We start from the raw sequence: 24,784 nt of genomic DNA, 5'->3' as shown, positions 1-24,784 counted from the left end.
CCCTTAAAAAGCCTGGGAACAAGCCCATAAAAGTTACTACCGTACCAGAAAAAGCTTATGAGCCTGCTGGCAAAAGGGCTGAAAGCTGTGTCCTGTGTTTTGATGCTGGGTGCACTGCACGGAGGACCATTTGATGTAGAGGAGTCACCTGTGGCTAACAGGCTAGTGCTTCAACACAAAGTTGCATTATGAAAGGTGAGAAACGTGGCCATTAAAGGAAAAAGTGAGGGAGCAGCTGAGAACTCATAACTTATTTGAAGGCAATAGGGAGGTGGTTCTATTTTAAAAAATAATGCCTTAAGCTTTTCAGATAAACATCCCGTAGCTTCTAATGCCGCCATTTTTAAGCAATTGCAAATCCTTGCAAGTCACTTACCTTCCAAGTACAATCCGTGTATGTATGCCCCTTCTCTAGCAGGCTGCGTAAACTCCTCTTTGTATTTTTTGGTGACGTCCACCGTTATGTGCATCTTATCCAAAGGCCATTCGTTTTTATGGGCGAGGCTCTGCATGACAGCTGAAATAAAAGCGCAGAGACACCAGATGTGAGAGCCAGTGTGGTGTAGTGGTTAAAAGCGATAGACTCGTAATCTGGTGAACCGAGTTCGTGTCTCCGCTCCTCCACATGCAGCTGCTGGGTGACCTTGGGCCAGTCACACTTCTCTGAAGTCTCTCAGCCCCACTCACCTCACAGAGTGTTTGTTGTGGGGGAGGAAGGGAAAGGAGAATGTTAGCGGCTTTTGAGACTCCTTCAGGTAGTGATAAGCGGGATATCAAATCCAAACTCTTCTTCAGATGAGCTGAGCAAGTAAAATGAACGTGTGCTCCACATGCAGATGTTGCCTGGGTTCATTTCTAGCATGTCAAGTTAAAAGTAAATCGTGTGGAGAAGTGGGAAGGACTGGAAAAGGTATTGCGGCCTGAGAACCAGGACTCCAGTCATAGACACCACTGCAGTAGATTAGGGATGGGGGACCTGCAGCCTTCCAGGATCGAACCGCCGACCTTCTGATCAGCAAGTCCTAGGCTCTGGAGTTTAACCCACAGCGCCACCCGAGTCCCAAGGTTTATTTATTACCATATATTTAAACATCAGTGGCAGTCAAGGAAGTTGGCCAAAGTTGTTGAGGTTTTTTGGGTTACTGCACACAAAGCTGTTGAGCTTTTTTTCACCAATCACAAGCTCGCCCCCCTCCCCCACCCACCACCATCGATCCTGGGCTGCCCATGGCAGAACCTGAACCCGAGCCCAGGCCACCCACACCAGAGTCCAAGCCCAAACCCCTTTGCATTCGCCATCCGTGTATAAGACAACCTCCGATTTACACAGACAAATACGGTATTATCATGCCATGTTTCTGAACTTGATGCTTGGGTATCAGTGCTAAAAAAAAAAGCTGATGTTTCCATTGCAAGGTAGGTCTTTTACCATGAAATCTGGGCTTACATTGCAATAATTTATGGATCAAACACTAAATGCAGATTTGTGGGTGCCAGGGATTGCACCAGCCCACAGTGTGCTGAGAGCTGCTTGCACAGGAAATTAAGCTCCAGCCGTCACAACTATCAGAATTAATGCCTATGTTGATTTCAAAATAAAACATTGCTTTGTCCCACAGAGTCTTGAATTAACCAGCCATGTCTTCAAGCTGGAATACAGCTAAATGGATTATTTGTACCCAAATGACAAAAAAAGATTTTAAACTTGCTTTGGGTAGTTGTCTCTTGAAAGCGGCACCCCCTCCCTTTAAAATAGGAAAGCCACCGAAACAGCTTATGCTATGTGATATGGAAGTGTGCTATTCAGAGGATGGCAAAAGGTTAAAATAATAAATTTTCTGGCCCAGCCTAAGACCTTGTGCAAAGTAGCTTTTCAGATGCCAACCTATACAGACACACGTATTGACACACCATTTTTCTCACCCCATATTTTACACACACACACACACCTCTATTATATTTACTAATAGTATTTTAGCTTCTTTGCCATTGCTATTTCCTTTATTCCTCTTTCAATGGCATGTCCTTTTGACAACTTCGCGTTCAGCCATTATTGAGTGCCCCCTGATACAAATACAGTAAACCCTTCGTGAAATAATAATAAAAAAAATCAATATAGTCACCGACATACTGTGTATTGAGGAAAATAATTGTTTATGGCACACAGCTTAAGCTGTGCTGGTAATCACGTTGAAAATACAATATTTATTCATTAGATCAAATTTAATGAAGCCTCCTGGCAGTAATTATAAAAATTACTGTAGCAGTAAATTACTAATGAGTTGTGTGATGTGCTTTCCTACCTGTGAGGAAGGACTGGGGGTTGAAAAAGCCTGATATCCAGACGACACTGGGGAGGGTGAGATCCTGCGCCCAGGAATCGAGCTCTCGGCAGCGCAGAAGGAGATCGTTGTACCTTAGCAGCATCGAAAAAGAAACAAAGATGGAGGCATAGGAATTGGTGGCTTGCAATGGCAATGATAGAATAAGCGGTGTACTGCCATAAACATGCTGGAGCCTACGGTAAATACATTTGTACCACACACTTGATACTCATAGCAGGGCTTCTGACATGGAAGATCTGACGGTTTCTACTCCCAGTTCTAAAGTCAGTAAAGGGGGAGTGATTTGTATTAGCTCCATCTACCTGTGGAATGGCTTCCCAGGGAAGAGAGGGAGGGTCAACTCCACATCAATGTTCCCTCCACGCCGTTGTAGCATATATTGTTTCATAAACTAGAGGCAGATCCAGAGAAATGGCCTGCTTTGTGACAACTGATGCTGCAGATGGTGAAGATCAAAGCATCAGCCACTTGCACCCCAGCTTAACATACTCCCCACCCCCCAAAATCTGGTCATAATGCTTGACAATTATGGCACACGATGGAGATGCTGTGCTGTGACAGGCCTACCTCAGACTCCGCTTTTATTTGAAAAGCGCAGCATTTAGGCAATTGGGAAACTTAAGTCTAGTCCAACCCCCTACAATGCGCAATCAATCAAAAAAAGTCAAAGGTGCTCAGAAAAGGCTCAACCACATTTTTTTTTTTAAAAAATAGATTTTCCACAATTATAACAAAAACCACAGAGCAGAAAGACACACAAAAACAGAAAAAAAGAGAAAAATGCATCAGTGAACGAAAGAAGAAAAAAGGAACAATAAACAGATAAACAATAACAACAAACTTAATTCTTTACAAATCCAACCTTTTAAACATCTTGGTTGACTTCCTCTAGTCCCTCCCTTCTGGGTTTCCTTGTAGTTAAAAGTAACAGCTTTTAAATATAAATTACTTACAGATACCACATTTTTGCATAGCTCAAAACAACATCTCCATAGCATTCTTGCAACTGTTGAGCTCTATAACACACGCATACCCAAATATATTTTTTGGTGGCTAGAAACATATTTTAGCCATAATTTAAGTTGCAGGATTCCTAATTTATCCACACTTGAGCGCAAAAACTTTGATGCTGAGATTACTTGGGCATATTTTAAAAACTGACGGGCACATGTTTTCATCGATAGAGGTATAATTTCCTAAAGGTGGTATTATAGCAAATAAACCAAATGTGCCCTTCATTTTATTCAAATTCAAAATATTATCCGTTCAGAGGTTCCTGTTTTCTGCAAAACGTGCCTAATAAGATTTGCCAATATATGTTTCTTTGGGGCGATGAGTAAAAAATAAAATAAAAAATCACCACCCATCTGCTGTATGTGTGAATTATAGAGCAGAACCACATCAAACACCAGAGTTTCCTCACTTATCCTGCTTCTGAGACACATGGGTTTGCTACATTCATTTGGCGTAGGTGGACCTGGTGTCTAATATATTCCTTGAACATATTTATAAAGGATTAACCTGTGCATGGTATTTCTGAAAACTGATTTACCTAAAACACACATTTTATGCCACTTTTCTCCACTTCAACTATCCTTCCTATTTAACTTCAATATTTGTCATTGTTTTACTGAGAGATAATGTGCCTTGCACATTATCAGTATTCCGTCTATGACCCGTGCTTTCCCCCCACAAGCCAATACTTTTCTGCAGATTACTTGCTCTGTCTGAGAATACCTGCCTACACTGAAAGCATTCGCAAATGGTTTGCGTGCCATTGCTAAGCAAATGCCTAGATAACCTATTTTACTCAGGCAGAAGTGTCATTTTCAAAGTATAACGGAATGGTGTTTTGTGGGATCTTTCATGGTGCACCGGAATCCTTGCGAGAAGGTTAAGACAACATGTCATCAAGCAAATGTTACCCTACATTGTCCCCATCACTTTCCTAACTGCAAGGAGTCCAATTTTGGAGAAGGCTTTGGTGTGCAAGCTGAATTTGGTGGTATGTGATTGAACCCCACCTGAAAATAAGCCCTCTACTCCTCCTTCTCACCCAGTTTTCTATTTTTCCTCTCCAACCATTGGTCAATATTGCATGGCCACTGAATATTCCTAGCTCTCATATCATTATTGTTATTTGTTCTCTCTGTATTTATTTATATCTTGCCCTCTTTCCAGACCAGGAGTCAAGGCCACTTACAGGCAAAATAGAAAAAGCTACAGACTTCGAAAACATAGCCATTAAAAATTAAACACTAATAGAATTAAGATAATATAAAATATCTAAAAATACAGATAACAACAAGAAAATAAAAACCAAACAGTAGCACTATTAAGTATCTATTTTTCATTCTCCCAGTTATGCTGTGTATTTTCACACACATCCTCATTTTTGTCAACGGCTAAGTAATGAATTGTTAACATTTGGAAGATGTCCTCTCCAGGGATGCAGTTTTCTGGTATTCAAAATCTATTTACGTAAGTTCTGGGCTTGTTTTTCTCCACTGCCTCCAACCCTTCACCATGGGCATGTATCAGCAGTGACCGCTCCCCACTTAAAACGGGGGGCGCCCTTTGCGTGGACGCGTGAAGCCCTGGATCTGGAGTGGCCCTATCAGCATAGGCTTTGCCTTCCCTCAGGTGGGATACCTGGAGGTCCCCGCCTACCCCAGTGAGTTGTCCAATCCCACCTGGGGGAAGCGTTGCCAGGGAAACCAGGCCAGGTAGGGGGAGGGATTACCTCCCCACACAATAGAGGATGGATCTTAATTGGTAATCCTCACTTGGCTCCAGAGCTTCACCATGGGCATGTATCAGCAGATTTACACTGCAGCATCTTCAGCATCGTTTTCTGTGTAGCACTACTGGGGAGGTGAGGTAATGGTTCTGCTATGGATGCCATCATTTCACATGGCTGAGATGGCACCCTACTAAAGAGTCACATCTTAGGATGGGCTTCTAAGGTTGAAGGAAGGTACTTGGTCCAAGTCTGGTTTAAACACAATGAGCCATGAGAAGGGAGAGTGGCAGGCACCTGGATCGTCAGTCAGAACTTGGACTGCAAACCAAACAGGCCCACAGAGGTCACCTGGCTACAGCCTTGCCCACTATTGGCGAAACAAATTGCAGCGATTATTTCTCAGTTTGCATCTACACATATAAATTAGCACATGCAATTCTCATGCAAAACCTCCTTTGGCCTCTTATTTGGTGATGCACAAGTTGCCACTCCATTTACAGGCAGAAGGTTTTTCTTGTAGCTAAGTATAATACAAATAAAAAAGTCAAGGAACCAGTCAACTGAGGAATTTTTGTTGTGTTGTGCACAGCCCACTCGTTTGACTGGGGCTAGCTCAAGAGATCTTCCCAGTGGATTGTTTTCTCAGACCATCTTAGCCTACTGAAATTCCATCCTAGTAGGCTAGTCTCAGGAAATCAGCCCTGAGTGCTCACTGGAAGGACAGATCGTGAAGCTGAGGCTCCAATACTTTGGCCACCTCATGAGAAGAGAAGACTCCCTGGAAAAGACCCTGATGTTGGGAAAAATGGAGGGCACAAGGAGAAGGGGACAGCAGAGGACGAGATGGTTGGATAGTGTTCTCGAGGCTACCAGCATGAGTTTGACCAAACTGCGGGAGGCAGTGGAAGACAGGAGTGCCTGGCGTGCTCTGGTCCATGGGGTCATGAAGAGTCGGACACGACTAAACAACAACAACAACAGGCTAGTCTCATTCCGTCCTCTATTTTAAAGAACATTTTTCTGGGTTCCTGCAGGTTCCCTGAATTCAGTCTCTGGTAGCTTCGCAGAATCAAGAATCAAATCCCTCCTGTATTTCTCCCCCTCGTGAAGCTTAATGCTACTTAAGTAAGTCGCTATCTTTTCGACAGGATGCTTCCCCAAGGGGGAATCATCTAAGTGGATGACCATTCAGTATCATAAGACTTCCCGGGGGGAAATGAATGCCATCTCTCGGAACAGACCACAGCTGGGTTAGTTAAAACAGAGACCACTGAGCAATGTAAAAGGGCTATAATGAGCTTCAGAGGCGAATCAGGTGTGGAAATCTTCCCAGGATGCTCTTGTATTGTTTACTGGGATCCTGTTTTCCAATAAACACATGATAGAAAGGCATGACTTGTGGCTATATTCGCATTCCCCAAGGCCTGCTAGTCCTTGCGGTCATCTGCAGAACATGCATTTCCTGAAGCCTCTCATTAAACCCGAAAACATTGCTTTATGTCAGGGGATTGAGAGAGAACACACCACAGTTGGTTACTGCAAAACTTGCTCCAGCTAACAATTCATCATGCTGGATCAGTAGGTCAGTTGCTACTCAACAACTGCAATAATTCTTACAGCCTATCGTCGTGATGCATTTGCTGTCCTTACGAAGCTCAACATACGAATTTATCCAGATCCCCCTGCTTCTTGCTGGTCCAACCCTCTCTGAAATATTGATTAAATGCCAGAGATTTCCTCTGTGGTGGGAAATATAATAAAGCAGATTGGACGGGGTGGGTGGGGATGGGGAGATAACAGATTGCCAGTGAAGCATAATGCTTTATGGCTGCGCATTAAATAGGCACCAGCAAGTAGCTATACGGAAGACATGTCTGTCTGCAACGGAGAATTGGCAGCTTCAGCATTTTAGCCCCAAACTGAACTTCAGGAGACGTCTCCTTCAAAAGCAGGTAAAGTGTAGTACTGATGGCATATTTTGGATCACGCAGGCAGAGAACCCCCCTTTAGAGTTGGCGGCATTGCTGTTCTGACGTGCAATTGTCTATGAATCACCAAAGGCCCAAACCCAGGAAAACTGGGTGGTAGGTTTAGTTGCAATAAATGAACACTCATGCTTGAAATACTGTGTGTGAAAGAGACAGGGAGGGGTGTTTGTGCGAGTCAGTTTTGAAGCATTTACAAGCTTCCTGATGACAAAATTTGTGTCTCCTCTCATACTACTAGAACAATACAGTAGGAGAAGCGTGATTTGACTAAAGTCTGAGGAGGTTCCCCCGGCCTTTATTAATTTAATTAATTGGGGGGGGGGGAATTATAGATCACTTAATGAGAAAACTATGATATTTGATGCACACAGAATCATTGAGTGGTGTTCAATGCTATTCCTACACAGCGCAGACTCATTGAAATCAACGGACATGACTACAGTAACTTAGGTTCATTAATTTCAGTGGGTTTACTCCTATTAGGACTTAGCTGAATGCAGCCCATTATTAATAAAACACAAAACAAATTGAACTTAAAAAACCACCACCTATAATTAAATTATATGACTAGACAGGCTTGCTGTATACACTGTATACAGTGGTATCTCGGTTTTTGAGCGTCTCAGAAGCTGAACATTTTGGTTTTCAAATGCCGTAAGGAATATCTTTCCCTGCATAATTATTTGAGCCACGATGAGCACACCTGAGGCCTAAGGAAAACTTCTCTTCGTATTATGTGGGCCCTAGTCTCACTGTATCATTGGATTATATCAAAGGCTTGGATAAGGTTGGAGTGTGGTGTACATGTTTGGAGTTGTAATGATAATCAGCTGCAGACCAGGTATTCTCATGGATCAGTCGGCTCCCCAAGATTTTTTCATCATTAATTTCAACTACTTGTATGCCACTTAATGATAATAGTCTCTAAGCAGTGTACAAGTAAGTTGATACTTTAGAACTCTCACTCACCACTCTTCTGACACCACCATACCTAGTGTACCTCTCGAGATAAACTTGTATTTGGCGGCGCTGTGGTCTAAAACACTCTTGGGCTTGCCGATCGGAAGATCGGCAGTTCAAATCCCAGTGACAGGGTTTGCTCTCGTTGCTCTGTCCCAGCTCCTGCCAACCTAGCAGTTCGAAAGCACACCAGTGCAAGTAGATAAATAGGTACCACTCTGGTGGGAAGGTAAACGGTGTTTCCGTGTGCCCTGGCTTCCATGATGGTGTTCCATTGGGCCAGAAGCGGTTTAGTCCTGCTGGCCACATGACCCGGGAAGCTGTCTGTGGACAAACGCCAGCTCCCTTGGCCTGAAAGCGAGATGAGCATGACTAAACCGCTGGTGTGCTTTCGTTGCACAGATTTAAACCGCCAACCTGATCAGCAGGCCCAGGAGGCTCAGTGGTTTAGACCACAACACCACCCGTGTCCATATATATAACTGATGATATATGTAAGGTAAGACTGTAGTCTTTTTTAAAGGATGGGTGCAACACTACTACACATCACTACAGTATTTATAAGCAAAAATATTGCCGAGTTTCCCCCCCACCCCCCACTTTTAGCTACCCGTGACAAAGAATCTACCCTGATCTGTTGGCATGAGACTCACCACTGAGCTAGGCTGTAGGTTGATGGATAAGCCAGTTTCATCCAAGTGTCAGGAAGATTATCAAAAAAGAGAGCTGTCTGTAGTTGCTCCATCTCAGCAGAGATTGCCAACTCACCCTAACAAAAGAAAACATTAGCGTGCTATTTGCGTCGCACAAAGAGACTGTGATAAGATGACATGATAAATGATAGAGGGCTTTCTTTCCCCCCTACAGTAAAAACACATAAGGTAGCTGAATTGTCAAATCTAAAGAATATCTTGGCTCTTAAAATTGGGGTGAGTTATTTATTAAAAAGAGGTGAAACGATCATGCAAACACAAGCGGCGGTTCCTGTCTCCTCTTCGTTTCTTAAATATAATTGCGAATATCTGAAGAAAATTATGCACAACAAGCCATGGGTTGGAATCCAGAGTGCTCTCCGCAAATGGAAGGAAACCTTCTGTTCACAGAAGCAGACTGAGATCCCGTGGAAAACTCCCTTTTGAGGAAGGAGGGTATTTTCACTTATCTCCTTTTAAAAAGTATTAACATATCACATATATATATATATATATATATATATATATATATATATGGCAGCATCGGTGGTGTATAGTAAAAAAACGCCGTTAGAAACAGTACAAAACAATCATTAAAATGACTGGCCAGCTCTCCTCTGCAACCCCTGGCATGACCTCTACACTGCTCCAGAGTTCTCAACTCACCACAGCAGCTTTTTAGTAGACAGTGGGGGCTGTAGGAGGGAGGAGTCATCTTCTCTTGGTCCTACCACCCTCACAGACATGCTTGCTAGGGACACGGGAGAGGGCCTTTTCGGTGGCTGCTGCCAGACTTTGGAACTCTCTCCCCAGAAGAGCCAGACTGGCTCCCTCCTCGCTGTCCTTCGACTTCCTTGTTCCAACAGGCTTTGGGGAACTTACTGTTTTTAATTAAAGGGCTGGTGCTGTTTTGTTTTTACTGTGATTATTTGCATGGTTTTAATAGATTTTATTCCTTCAGATGTGAAGGAAATAAGCAGCTATCCTATCTTCAAAAGACATCTGAAGGCAGCCCTGTTTAGGGAAGTTTTTAATATTTAATGCTGCATTGTTTTTAAAACTTGATTGGGAGCCACCCAGAGTGGCTGGGGAAAGTCAGCCAGATGGGTGGAGTATATTATTATTATTATTATTATTATTATTATTATTATTATTATTATACCTGTACGAAGTTTTAATTATATCAATGTTTAATTGTTTTGTAATGATTTTTCCTATGTTTTTAGTGGTTCTTGTTCTTATCAGCAAGCTGCATTGAGCCCTGTCATGGGAAAAGGTGGGTGGTAATAATAATACTAATAATTATAAGTGTAATAATAGACAATTGCCACTGCCATCCTTTCTCCAGCTGGAGCATCATGCAAGCAGAGTTTCGCTCACTGGATATTTGGATCCAACCTGTATAGAATAAAATACTCAAAAGGCCAGATCATGTAAAATGTAAGCCCTTAAATATAAATATTAATAACAATGAGCTTGCACTGTTGGCCATTTGAATGCTCCAAATTTAACAACCACCCAGGCAACAACAAAATGCATGGTACATAGGTTACCTGTCTCAGAAACCAAGCTTTCTACTTGTGGGAAGGCTTCTGAGGAGGAGGAGGAGGAAGGTTGGCAGCAGAAAACTCCTGCAAGCTTTGTTCCATGTGCACGAGTAGGTAAGAAACTTGTGGAAGGGAACTGAATTATATCCACAGCATTTATATATTGCTTTAGCCACTCATACAAGGGGGAGAGAGAAGAGGGATAAAACACACACACCCTGGTTTTCCTTTTCCTCCTGCAACCCCTTGAACCCACAAAAATCGGGGCCCCTCAGCAGCCTGATGCCCTGATCCCTGTCTCCCCCCAGCTTGGTTTTTAGCTGCCATTAAGGCTTTTAATGTTTTGTGTCACTCTGCTTTTGAGTGCTGCTTGTTTAAGGCTGCCATGCTGCTAGCCAGTGTGGTGTAGTGGTTAAGAGCGGCAGACTCGTAATCTGGTGAACCGGGTTCGCGTCTCCGCTCCTCCACCTGCAGCTGCTGGGTGACCTTGGGCTAGTCACACTTCTCTGAAGTTTCTCAGCCCCACTCACCTCACAGAGTGTTTGTTGTGGGGGAGGAAGGGAAAGGAGAACGTTAGCTGCTTTGAGACTCCTTCGGGTAGTGATAAAGCGGGATATCAAATCCAATCCAAACTCTTCTAGCACTCTGTGGTGCTTGGGGTGAGAGAGTTGGTTTGTACCTCCAAGTTTCACAAGTCTTCCAGGGCCTTGTGCCTCAGTGACATTGCCTTTTCTGAGAAAGGCTTGTCTGTTAAACGGCATAGATCAAAGATGGATCAGAGAAGTGCGGGTCAGGGGAAGGCTGTATAGTTAAATTACCACATTGTTACATTGCTGAACTTTGCCTTGTTCAATCCTTGGCAGGTGATGTTTGCTTCCTTGGAGTCATAGAATCATAAAAATGTAGAGCTGGAAGGGACCATAAGAGTCATCTAGTCTACTCCCTGAAATGCAGGAATCTTTTTACCCAATGTGGGGCTTGAACCCACAACCTTGAGATTAAGAGGCGCATGTCTATTGACCGAGCTATCACCACTTCCTGGGTCATTACTGCAACATGAAGACCAGGCTCCAGGTTCAAAGAGATCAGTGTACTAAGTTGCTATTTGATATATCCCCAATAGAACATGCAAATTCCTTCAGGTTTACCAGCTACCAAAAATACGGAACTGAATTCACTTTGCTGGGATTTTCTGTCTTCCAATGACTTTGAAAGAGACCTGCATCAGCCAAGCCTACAAGGAAATTGAATTTCAAATCCTCATTTGGATGGAAATCACCTTTGCATTCTTTTGAAGTGAACCCAAAAATGATGGCAGCTGGTAACCTTTCTCTATAACGTCGGAATCTATCATAGCCATAATAATAAAATTGCTCCAATTGTCATAGCCATAATAATAAAATTGCTCCAATTGTGTCATGACGGAGACAAACTAAATGATGGAACGGATGCCACTAATCCCAGGAAGAGACAATTTGTTTTCAGTGTTTTCATCCACACATCCATTTTATTTATATCTAGAGCTCTAACAAAACAATAAAGCAAAGTGCACACACCTTAAGACCGAGATCAAGCTCTTTAAGGGAACGTCTTATCTCATGTAATAGTATATTCATCCGTTCACATTCTTGAAAGCAAACCAGGATATATGGAGAACGTTCAGCTGTTTTCGAGGTAATGTCAGACATGTTATATCCTTCCGGAAGCTTCTCTTGTATGTCATCTAATATGGCCTTTACCTGCAAGCAGGGACAGATGAATCTGTCAGTTTCATTTTCTCTCAGTTTCTCAGCTTCTCAGTCTTAAATTCAGTTCACATTTCCACAGAAAACTGAAGTGCAATTTTTAAAAATCCTCATGAAAACTCATCAGTGTATTAGTGTGAATTTCTCCTAATAAACATATTTTTGTATGCAGTCAATATACACATTTGCAATATACACATTTTTTATAATATAATATAATATAATATAATATAATATAATATAATATAATATAATATAATATAATATAATATATTTTTATATTTTTTTCACTAATACATGCATCACTAATACAATGGTTGGGGAATTGCAGTGGCAGAATTAATAGAAATCTGAATTTTGAACGATAGCTGTGTTTTACTTTTCATTCTGTTTTCTGTGGATTCTCATTAAAAATGCACATAAAAATTGAATCCCAACCTGCAACAGATAATAACATTCCTAGCAGAAGTTTCATTGGGATCCAGCTCTGGATATCAGCTTTAGAGGTGCTATTTCCTTGCTTCCAATGACCCTAGCATACTTCAGCTGCTATATGACAAAGATTATGCACAAGTCTGTCTGCTTCAATAAACTCAATAGAACCTGCAGTTTTAAGCAAGCTTACTAATGAGTAAACACAGAGGCCTAGTTTGTATGACATGATAAACTGAACTATGCCTTACTGGGACACTTGAACATGGTGGCTTAGGGGATAGATGAATCTGTCAGTTTCATTTTTTGTCAGGTTTGATGAGGCCCTAAGCTACGGAAGGTAATGGGGCCCTTTCTATGTCCAGCTGTCCTTTGTCAACAACAAATTGTCACTGTTTTTGTGTTGAATGTATGCTATATGGTAATTTATAGACCTAATAGGTATCTAAAGCCATTTGCACATTACAAAATATGTATTTTATCAAAGTAATTGTTGAACTGAAATACAATAAAGTATATTAATAGTGAAATATTATTAAGCGCTAACTGTATGTAGGTTTTATTTTATTTGTTTTTTATCTTATATTTTGGAAATGTACATCCAGTTTTTCCCCTTTAAATTTTTTTGGGGGCCCCCAAGAGAGTGGGGCCCTAAGCTATAGCTTATTTAGCTTATACATAAAGCCAGCAGTGGTGGTGCTTGTAACCTCCTTTACTAGCCCTTTTAGCTCAGCTAAATATGGCAGCGAAACAATGGTTTGGCCTTAGCGTGCCACCCAAATCCAGGCTCAAGGTTGAGCTTTCTCATCAATAAACATCATCTGAAGCCAAAAGACAAACTTTGGCTACAGCTTGTAGTTAAGGATATTGACCAGCTGGAATGTGTGAAGAGGACGACCAAGATGATCAAGGGTCTGGAAACCAAGCCTTATGAGAAACTGTTGAAGGAGCTGGGTATGTTTAGCATGGAAAAGAGGAGACTGAGAGGAGAAGGGCTGTCACATGGAAGATGGAGCAAGCTTGGTTTCTCCTGCTCTGGAAGGTAGGACCCAAATCAATGGCTTCAAGTTACAAGAAAGGAGATTCTGACTAAACATCAAGAAGAACTTTTTGAGAGCAAGAGCTGCTTGACAGTGGAACAGACTCCTTCAATAGAGGCTTTTAAGTAGAAGACGCATGGCCGTCTATCATGGATGCTTTAGTTGAGATTCTTGCATTGCAGTGGGTTGGACTAGATGACTCTCAGGGTCCCTCCTAACTGTACAATTCTATTATTCCAAGGAAGTGAGAACTTAACCGTGAGCTGCCACGCAGTGGACTGTGTGCCACCAAGGCCAGTTCTAGTTCAGCTGCTGCAAAGAGCTGAAGAAATTGGAGAGGAGCAAAAGGGCAAAACTAGGCTTTATTTCAGCCTGGTCAAAGGCCCAGTTTGGCACACACAAACCCATTTGCGCACGCGCAAACACACACACACACACACAGGCTGCGAGGCGCCCAGGGCAAAACACCTGGCCAGCCTTTCTCCACCCCCACCCCCCATAGCTACAGCTCTGGAAAGCTGCTGTGATTTCCTCCATGGAAGCCTGCACAATGGCAAATGTGGCCATTGCGTCTTATTTCTGAGCAAACATGTATAAGATTCTGCTATGTCATATGTTAAAAGCCCCAAGGCTCTAAAGTAGGGGTAGGCAACCTAAGGTCTGTGGGCTGGATCCGGCCCAATTGCATTCTCAATCCAGCCCACGGACGGTCCAGTAATCAGTGTGTTTTTACATGAGTAGAATGTGTCCTTTTATTCAAAATGCACCTCTGGGTTATTTGTGGGGCCGGCCTGGTGTTTTTACATGAGTAGAATGTGTGCTTTTATTTAAAATGCATCTCTGGGTTATTTGTGAGGCATAGGAATTCGTTCATTTCCACCCCCACCCCCCAAATTATAGTCCGGCCCACCACATGGTCTGAGGGACGGTGGACCGGCCCATGGCTGAAAAAGTTTGTTGACCCCTGCTCTAAAGGATGAATGAGCTAAAGACAAATGGGAGAAACCCTTTCTGTCTGGGAGAGTGCTTTGCCAGAATGTTCCCAGGGATACATTGCTTATAGTACACAAGAAGGTGACTGAAGCATAGTTGCAAAAATGTCCAGAAAGCGTTTGGAGCTATGACCAGCTGGTTGTTATTCCACATTGCAGAACTCTGTCAATGGCTGTTGAGACCAAACTAATACTTGTGAGGGCTGGATCCAGACTACATTAATTGAATTAATTAAGTCCTGTCAATTTCAATTGATGGGACTTAAGTCATGACTAACTTATCCCACCATTTTTTTTTTAAAGGAAACTGGGTGGTTTTTGTTTTGTTTACAAATTAAAACTATAATTCTACAGAACAATAACCTGTCCTCTATTTCAGGTAATCATACCAGGTGGGCCATAAACAGAAGCTGGTCTCTTTAGGATTTTTTTTTAGGGCTTAAAATGCAAACATTGTGTGTGTGTGTGTGTGGGTGGGGGTGGGTGGGTGGGTGTGGGTGTGGGTGTGGGTGTGTAATTTGTGGGTCCCCATTCACTTCAGTGGCAGAATTCTGCTTTAGGGGTAGTTTCCAAAGCAGGCAGGGCAGACGGGAGAGGGAAGAGCCTGCAATCAGCTTGTGGAGGTGCTCTGAGCTTTTGTACAACGCTGGTTGTGCTGGGAAGTTCCATGCATTTGCTGCAATGGCATCGCGATGAATTATCACAAGGGCCGCTGCTGCAAATACCTAACTTGCTCAAGGCCTGTTTTATGATATGATTGTGAGCAGCAGCTCTCTCCCTCCACCCCACCTTCCCGGCCCTCATATTATTCCCTCCCCAGGCATTTTTATATATCTATGAATGCGACCTCCCGGGCAGGACTGGAACTTAGAGGGGAGGGGTGTTATGTACTGAGTTGTATAGGATTCAAAATGCAGCAGTCTGATTGCTCCCAGAAAAATAGGATCCAAAATGCAGCAGTTTGGTCCTAGAACAATAGGATTCAGAATGCAGTAGTCTGATTGGTTCTAGAACAATGCAGCAGTATGATTGGTCTGCTGGAGCCACCCAATCCAGCTCCAGATGGAAGTGAATCCACAACCTGATTGGCCTACAGGAGAATTCCAGAATTAGCCAATCACGTGGGGCCCATTGTGTAAATAGTGTATATAAAGCGGATACTTTGGGGGAACTTCCATTCCTCCTCACCACTATGAGCTGAAAAAAGAGCATGAAATCCACTCTTGACTCCAAGTTTATTTCACTTACTTTTTCCACGGGTGGGTGGTGTTGCTTAAAAGCTCACCTTTTCTTCCACGGTCTGTGATGCTCCTTCCCCAGTGATGGAGTCTTGGGATTGTAGCTCAACCAGAGAATGGAACAGGTTGTCTGAAGTCACTGTCAAGAATTCGATCTCTGCGTTGGGATGGAGGCCGTAATGGACTGGGCTTTCGGGGGGAAGCATTTCATCAATATATTTGTGGTAACCTTGGTAATCCAGGTTCGAAGGCACTACAAAGCCAGGAGCAAGGGCCAGTTTCCGATCAAACTATCAAAAAAAGCCCAAACACACATTAATCATGCCCTGCTATCAAGTATAAGGAGCTTGCCTAGGTATAAATCAAATTGTTCTGTTTATGGAGTCATTGCTGAGAATGACAAGACTTTTATAACATTTTAGAAGATTGTTGAATACTGATCTCATTTGCTTGATATTTTAATTAGCTCTTTTATATCTCACAGGTGCTGACATTCCAGTGCATTTTGCTGAAACACAGGTTAGTCTCCTGTTAGCAAATAACAGAAAGGAAAATTTCATTTAGAACTAAAGAGATGAGGGGTTTTCCCCCCGAAAAAAGCAAAGAAAAAAAGAAAAAGAAAAATGTTATTTCTTCCAAATTACAAAGTGCCGCTCTCTGGTGTAACATTATTATTCCACGTGGCAATTTTACTAAATGAAGCAATTTACAGGAGCATTTTAGAAAATGCCATCTTCTATTGAAATGAAAGCGTGTAATGGCATAAGGATTTTTAAAATAAAACAGGCAAGATTTCTTCTTTTATTACCAAAATACATGCATTGTCTATTTGACAAATCAATCTGCTCCCATAAAATAAAATAGAATTGCTGTTTCATAATAATGATTTCTGTTTCAAATGGCTTGCCGTGAGCCAAACAAGGTCTTTTATGGAACAGTATGACAATTGTTTAATGCACTGCCGAAGGTTCAGTAATTCTGCTTCAGCTGCATCTCAAAATCCACTAAGCAAATATTTAGCACAAGCTCAAGTTTAAAAACAACAGGCACGTGGGAGGATATTTATTTATTTATGCCGGGTTGTATTGACTTGACATTCACAATGCTATTTGATGCTTTCGAAAAGCTGCTGTGGGATGCTAAATTACGGCAGAGTCCCCACAGTTGTAAAATAATTATCAACCTGCCAAAATAACGCAGCAATGTGGGCAACAGCAGCAGCAGTAATGATAACAAGAAGGATAATGATAACGGGAAATGCTGGAACCTCAAAATAATGTGGGGTTCGTTGCTCAAAGATAATTTTCTCTAACCTTCCTTTCTGTGGTTCAGCATTTCAAATGGAAACAACCTGAAATCTTGAAAAATGAGACAGCACCAGGTTTGTGTGGGTTGAGAATAAATTTGGTGGCTTTCAGATGGAGGGTTAAATCCTAATGCCAGGCATGCTAATTAGGCATTCCTGACGTCCGCAAGATACGCTTGGTGCGAGTCGATACCAATACTGAAAGTTGCTTGCTCAAACAAGAGAGAGGGGTCTGTTGCGGGAGCAGCACAGATGACACAGTTCAAAGCAAGAACTGCAATGCCATCATGGAAGGTGGCAACTTGTCCTCTTCCAGTTTTAATCCCAAATCAGCTGTAGAGCAACCTGGGGGTCGTCCACACTTACCTTTTGCACCACACTTTCTAAGCATAGGTCCGCTGCTCTTCCCAGGAAAACCAGCTCTTTAAAGCAGAATTGGAACAAATGGCAGTTCAGCTTTTGTGCCAGAGAAGCGCCAGAGGCAAACAAAAAAAGGGATTCAGACAAAGAACTTTAAAGTGTGGACCTGTGTCTTGAAACATGGCACAAAAGGAAGTATGGATGAGCCCATAGATGCACAAATTACAGGGGGTGGGGTGGGGACAGAGCAGAGTCGTCTTTTCCATAGGGCTTAGTGGTGTGTTGCACCAGGGCACCAGCCTCTCAGGGGCGCCCCAGCAAGTGGGGGAGCTGCGCGGCTTTGCCAGTAGCCTCCCCTTTCCCTGCACGCCTGCCAGTTCACCCTGGCGACCATATGGCTGGCGGGCTCGCAGCTTCCCTCCCAAGCCTCTGCGGGGATTGCTTTCCTCCCGAGAAGGCTTGAGAGGGGCACAGCGGCATTGGGGAGAGTTGCACCCCCCCAGATGGCTGGCAGTGTGCAGCTATGGCCACCCCAACACTATCCGTGGTAATTTGGGGGCACTGGGCAGTTATTTGCACCCCGGCACCCCATCTGCTAAAGACGGCCTGGGACAGAGAGTATTTCAGAACCGGTTCTGCTGCAGGTCAGCAGTAAAGTTTACTCTTTATTCAAGGAACACAAACAGAGAAACTGTAAAGCAGCTGCCAGAACTGACCATCTGCGCCTCTCACTTCCCCCTAAGTCTCCTCTCTGTCCGGCTGTTTCCCCAGCAATCTTAAACTCCGTTGGGGAGGGCCCCCCTGCGCTCTTTGCTTTGCTACATGCCCTTGAAAACAAGGGAGGAGGATACAGTAGGACCAGCAGGCTCCTGTGAACCCGTTGCAGCTTTGGCAGCCCACCACACCTCCTCCTCAGCTGCCTATCCTCCGTTTGCAGTGCTTTCTGCCTCTTCTTCCTCTCTCTCACTCAAGCCTGTTGCTTGTTCAGCCTCCAACTGTTCTCCTGCTGCCTCCATCCTCTGATGTGTCTTCTGTGTCCCACCACCACATCCCTGGCTCAGAGCCTTCCTCTTCTGAGATTTTCCTAGAGGAAACCTAGAAGAACCTGCCACCACTCCCCCACATCCAGACAGTCGCAGACAGGGTATGGGTTAGGGCGTTGTATACTTACTTATTGCGACAGTCCCCTTAACTATTGCTTTTAGAAGGCTATGGGAGGACCGTGATTTGTGGGGAGCTGGGGGTGTGGCTTTTGGATTTTATTAAGTCCCCTCACTTAAGGCTGACCCACTCTTGCTCTTGTCCTGCTGCTTCCCCCCCCTGGGGAAAACAGCTTATTGGTGGCTCAATTGGTGCAAACAGCAATCAGGTATTTTGCAGATGATTTAGAGTTAAAGAGTGAATTTTCCCTGGGGAAAAGGGGAAAGGGCAAGCGGGAAAGCCTAGAAAGTGTGCGTCAAGTAGAAAATGCTGGGACCTGAGCTTCCTAGGTTGAGCTGAAGCACTGGAGCTCCCTTTAGCTGCAACGAGAAAACATTATTATGTGGTGGACGTTCAAGATAACTAAAGCATTCTGGGAAATGATTTACAACGAGTTGAGGGGGAAATGTTTAAAATTACATTTGTGAAAAAAACCAGAGGCTTTTTTTGTTAGGCATTCTAGGCACAGAGATTCCAAGGAAGCAGAAACGACTATTCATGTACGCGACGACAGCAACGAGGATATTACTGGCCCAGAGATGGAAAGAAGATAAAGTTCCAACCAGAGAGGAATGGCTGATGAAGATGATGGACTAGGCCGAAATGGGGAAACTGACTGGAAAAATCAGAAACCAGGAAAAGAATTTTTTTAAGAAGGAATGGGAAAAATTATAATGTACTTAAGAGTACACTGTAAACAACTAAAAACGAGTACTGCTTATAATGTATGAAAAACTATGGGGAAATGGATTACCGGTATTTTAGTTTTTTTAACAAATCAGAGAAAATAAGATAAGCAGATGGGGGGAAAAAGATTGATAATGGACACCATGGAAAGGTGGAGAGAAGTCAAGGGATTCAGGGATTCCTAAATGAGGAGGTGAACGATGTGCTTGAATTTAAACTTGTTATGTAAAGCTTAATAAAAATATATTTTTTAAAAAGAGAAAACATTATTAATAAGCACCTGCCAAAATGTAGGACTTCTATTAGAGGGTTGTGCATTTTGGTTTTCATTCAAGTGTTTAAACTTCTCCGTTTCTAAAAAAAACACTTATTTTTTAAAAGGATGAAATTAAAACAAAGTGTGTTAAAATCCCAAACCCATTGCTTCCAACTTTCATTCTTGCAGCTGATGCTTTCGGGGAAACTCTCAGGTTTATAACTTAGGCATATCTACCACTGGAAGTGTTCTAACACATGAATGTCTTCCTTAAACAACCTGGCTTTAGTACTGCATTGGCTCCCAGTACGTTCCCGAGCACAATTCAAAGTGTTGGTGCTGACCTTTGAAGCCCTAAACGGCCTCGGTCCAGTATACCTGAAGGAGCGTCTCCACCTCCATTGTTCAGCCCGGACACTGAAATCCAGCACCAAGGGCCTTCTGGCGGTTCCCTCATTGAGAGAAGTGAGGTTACAGGGAACCAGACAGAGGGCCTTCTCGGTAGTGGCGCCCGCCCTGTGGAACACCCTCCCATCAGATGTCAAGGAAATAAGCAGCTATCCTATCTTTAAAAGACATCTGAAGGCAGCCCTGTTTAGGGAAGTTTTTAATATTTAATGCTGTATTGTTTTTAACACTTGATTGGGAGCCGCCCAGAGTGGCTGGGGAAACTCAGCCAGATGGGCGGGGTGTGTATGTATAAATAAATAAATAAGTAAGTAATTAAGTAAGTAAGTAAGTAAGTAAGTAGTTGGCAGCATATGAATAATAAGGAATGTTCGGTAAATCTTAAGGAATATAAATGGATATCGGATAAAGAAGCAGGTATATTGTGAAAGCAGGACTCCGTTACACAAGGAAAGGTGATAGTTGATACGATGCCCTACTTGTTAGCATATAGCTTTAAGAATTAGTCCAGGGGTCAGCAAGGTTTACCTCGCCGGGGCCGGTTCACTCCAGCAGAGATCCCTCCGTGGGCCGGATCGCGAGTGTGTGTGCCCGCGATTTCTGGCGTCTGCGTCTGTGCAGATGCAATTTCTGGTGCCGCGGAAGCGAGTCCCCGTGCCGCGCTGTGCCGGTTTAGTGCAGCACGTGGGGACTCGCCGAGTGTCTGACTCGGTTCGGGGGTGGCTCGTGGGCCGGTTAAACGACCCCCGTGGGCCGCTTGTGGCCCATGGGCCTTAGGTTGCCAACTCCTGAATTAGTCAGTACAGTGGTACCTCAAGTTAAGAATGTAATTCGCTCTGGAGGTCCGTTCTTAACCTGAAACTGTTCTTAACCTGAAGCACCACTTTAGCTAATGGGGCCTCCTGCTGCCGCTGCTGCACCGCTGCTGCACAATTTCTGTTCTCATCCTGAAGCAAAGTTCTTAACCAGAGGTAATATTTCTGGGTTAGTGGAGTCTGTAACCTGAAACGTATGTAACCTGAGGTACCACTGTATATCACCAGCGACAGATTGGTTGCTCCCTTGGATGTTTAGAAGAATGTGGTTTCTTCTTTTTTTTACCCAGAGTTCTAGTGAAGCTGGAGTGGAAAATGGCAACCCTGCTAAGCTTGCCTTGAGAACCCAAACAGACATAGGGTGTCCAGGTGTCCTGCTTGCCCTCTATTTGAAAGTATTGTCTATTTGAAATAGAAATAGAAATTAGCACGTGCAAATTTCTTGCAAATTTTGTCCCTTTTGGTGATGCAGTCCTTCATTTTTGGCAATGTGTAACTGGGCACTCTAATTAGGCACAGCATCCAAGATGAAGGCACACGTCCATCTCCCCCCACCTCCAGCCCCAGCCAAGAGGAGTGTGTGCTTATTTGAATCAGAGTCACAGAAAAAAGAAAAAGGGGTTGCAATATTTTTCAAAAATCCACCATTTGGTGTTTTTAGAAAAAGTAACCATTTTATGAATAATTTTGAGGGGAAGCCAACATTGCATGAGTGGTCTTCCACGCAGTCAGGGGGATTTCCTCTCCCCCAGGGCAGCACATTTGAGGGGTACCTGGGGGGTTGCAAATGGGAGGAGAGGAAGAGGAACTAATAATAATAATAATAATAATAATAATAATAATAATAATAATAATAATTTATTTATACCCCGCCATGTGGCTGGGTCCCCCCCCAGCCACTCTGGGCGGCTTCCAACAAAACACTAAAATACAATAACCCATTAAACATTAAAAGCTTCCCTAAACAGGGCTGGATGTCTTTGAAAAGTTTGGTAGTTATTTTTCTCTTTGATATCTGGTGGGAGGGCGTTCCACAGGGCGGGCGCCACTACCGAGAAGGCCCTCTGCCTGGTTCCCTGTAACTTGGCTTCTCACAGCGAGGGAACCGCCAAAAGGCCCTCGGCGCTGGACCTCAGTGTCCGGGCAGAACGATGGAGGTGGAGACACTCCTTCAGGTATACTGGACCGAGGCTGTTTACTACTATTGCATAAGCAGAATAGGCACTATTGGGTGCTCTCTCTCTTTCTCTCTCTCTGACATTTGTATGGCATAATTCTCAGAGTGATTTAACAATCAACGCCTCTTTCCAGGGAACTCTGTGAGCTGTGGGGGTGGGGTGGGAATAGAGACATCTTAATAACTCCCAGCGACCTCCACATACTGCAGTTCCCAGGATTCTTTGGGAGAAACCATGACTATACGAAGTGATGTGAGACTGCACATATTCTGTGGCTAGAACATGTTTTGCTTTCATCACAGGTATTCTTTCTTTTCTTTTCTTACGGCCAGAAACAAAAACAAGGGGCTAAGAATGAATTTTTTTCACATCATTTTACAATAAGTAAATGATCCAAATTATACATTTTCTTCTTCCCAGCAATGCCATGTAGACAATACATTGGATCGGAACCTTAGGGCCACGAGGCCAAGAAATGCCATTAGAGCATAAATTGTTCTAGATTAAAATAACGAAACAGAAGATTTTGATGCAATATTATCGAAGGAAATTAACTGCCCCCCGTCTTTGCAAGATTTGATCGAGAGATCGGGACTTTTTCTACCATGAAAAAATGTAAGGCATCTTGCACAATAAAATTACCTGTCACCTTATCTGAGGTTGTGGAGGGGATGGCAATGTTTCTCCAGAATTTAAATCGAAGTCTGTTAATCCTCAGTGCTTGAAAGCAAAAGAAACTACAGTACAGGAATGAAGCACCCCATCATAAGGTAGGTAAAAAAAAGAAAGAGTGCACTAATTTGAAGAGAAACCTGACTCCTAGACCTTGGTGCAAAAGCACGGAGTGATTCCATTTTTTTAGGTTCAGAACGGTGATGCTTTGATTACTAGTCTCCAGCAAAGCTGAAACCTAAGAACTGATCAGTTGAGATGATAATTAATAATGACAATATCCCTTTATATGCTTGCTTCCATATAATAATGTAATTATGTCTCTGTGATCACAACGGAGCAATCAGCTGATCATTGCAGTTTGGAATTATGTGAACAGGGAAGAGCTAGGCATTCCTGTTTCATGTCCTGAGATATTATCTAGGTTGGGGGACGGACGGACCAATGTTTAATTAATGGACAGCTCATAAAATGACCAGTCTAAAATACAGGGTTATTTCAGATGTTAGCAGGAGTGCTACAATATATAGGTGAATGTTATGCTACAGTAGGAAAAGCTATTCTTTCACTACACAGTAAAATAAATGAATGGTAAACAAACATTGCAAAGTAACTTTGCTTTTAGCGCTGGTGTAAAATTACAAAGCAGATTTGTTTTGAGTGTCAGATACTGCGAGGAACCTAAATTTGCACATTATCACCCTTGTTTGTCTACCGTCATAAATAAGGATGAGGAGGAAGATATTCTTTGATCAATGCAGTGATTAAGCAAAGAGTATACATACTTTGGGGAGGGGGGGGGGGAAAGCATCTGCTTCCAGTAGGGGGAGCTCTAACTCAGGAAACGCATTGTGCAATCCTAAAGCTCTTATTACCTGATAGGGCTGCATATATTCTTCCAGGTAAGTACAGCACAGCCGCCTATCCCAATCGTCTGTAATATGACCGCCATACATAATCTCTCCAAACAAGTAACGTAGATCTTCCCAGGGTACCTGAGGACCAATAAGGTGGGGATTTTTTTCTTTTCTTTAAACATACTCAAGATGTTAAAGCGAGGAAACAAGAAGGCACACAAACCAAACTGCGAAGGCAGAAAGCAGACTTGAGTTAGTGCCACAACTGCCTTCCTCAGCGAAGACCAAATCCGTCTCAGTCGCCAGATTCAGAACAATATGTCACGAAACTGCCAGCATTCTGTTTGCCACGCTCACGGAAGGCATACGATGTGCTAATTGTCCTTAAAAACCACATTGCAACATAGACAATAGCCACCTGAGCACTGCATAGGTGCAGGGGGGGGACAAGAGTTAACCAAAGGGATGATTCTTAAGTGGGTTTGATTAAATGCCACCCTACCTGTGAGTTCCCTTCTAGGTAATTGTACAGAACGTGGACCGAAATTGTAAGGTCCCCGTTGTTGAAAGGGTATTTCCTGTTCCAGCCCTGAGGTCCGAATTTCCGCCGCTCAGCCACACAGGCGTGGAAGTAGCAGAGTGGAAAGAGAATCGCCTTAAATTCCTGCTCACGGGTACACTGGTCAAGAATATTCTGCACAAAAGAAAGCAGATAGATGAATGTTTCTTCTTCCCCGCCTCTTCTTGTGCCAGGGCATAGACAACACATTTCTGACAGCTGAAAGAATGGACCTGAATGACTTTACTGACAGACGACAGGCACAAAATATTTGCTCTTTTAGTTTATAGATCATGGCATTTTCTCTCTCTCACACACGCAGCAACGATTTCACTTTTTCCCAAAAAGCCTACTTAAATGTTAACATGCGAGCACAAAATATAGCTAAGGAAATCTCTTCAACCCTGAAAACCCTTAAAAAGAAGAATAGCCATTTCAGAAAAATAAATTCAGCAATTGGTACAGTTATAACAAAATCTGTAGGTCAACTACCCTGGTCTAACATCTCGAAGGAAATGCCAGTTAGCTGCTGCTGGTGACTCAAGTGTGCGTTGCGTTGTTTGGCTTGTCTATACGTTGATATTTTAATGCCAAAAGAAAATAATAATAACAATAATAATAAATTTTATTTATACCCCGCCCTCCCCAGCCAAGACCGGGCTCAGGGTGGCTAACACCAGATATAAAACAATTGATTGAAATACAACTTAAAAAACAAGATTAAAATACAACATTAAAATGCAGCCTCATTTCAGCAGAAACTC

The 24,784-nt window shown here is 43.1% G+C and overlaps 1 protein-coding gene across 1 annotated transcript in view; it reads right to left on the bottom strand.

Annotated features, from left to right (window-relative positions):
- Nucleotides 1–24,784, bottom strand: part of LOC307220097 (dynein axonemal heavy chain 11-like) — a gene marked incomplete at its 5' end in the record, with an annotated part of 229,278 nt that overhangs the window by 1,691 nt on the left and 202,803 nt on the right. The window contains 7 exons of the mRNA XM_079983734.1: nucleotides 377–517; nucleotides 2,304–2,416; nucleotides 8,690–8,805; nucleotides 11,832–12,014; nucleotides 15,770–16,012; nucleotides 23,480–23,599; nucleotides 23,964–24,155. Of these exons, the coding sequence (XP_079839860.1) occupies nucleotides 377–517; nucleotides 2,304–2,416; nucleotides 8,690–8,805; nucleotides 11,832–12,014; nucleotides 15,770–16,012; nucleotides 23,480–23,599; nucleotides 23,964–24,155 (1,108 nt within the window). The remainder of the gene's footprint in view (nucleotides 1–376; nucleotides 518–2,303; nucleotides 2,417–8,689; nucleotides 8,806–11,831; nucleotides 12,015–15,769; nucleotides 16,013–23,479; nucleotides 23,600–23,963; nucleotides 24,156–24,784) is intronic.

This window comes from Podarcis cretensis (genome assembly GCF_951804945.1).
Source record: "Podarcis cretensis genome assembly, chromosome: 1".
Lineage (NCBI taxonomy): Eukaryota > Metazoa > Chordata > Lepidosauria > Squamata > Lacertidae > Podarcis > Podarcis cretensis.
This window is presented reverse-complemented; position numbering and strand designations above follow the sequence as displayed.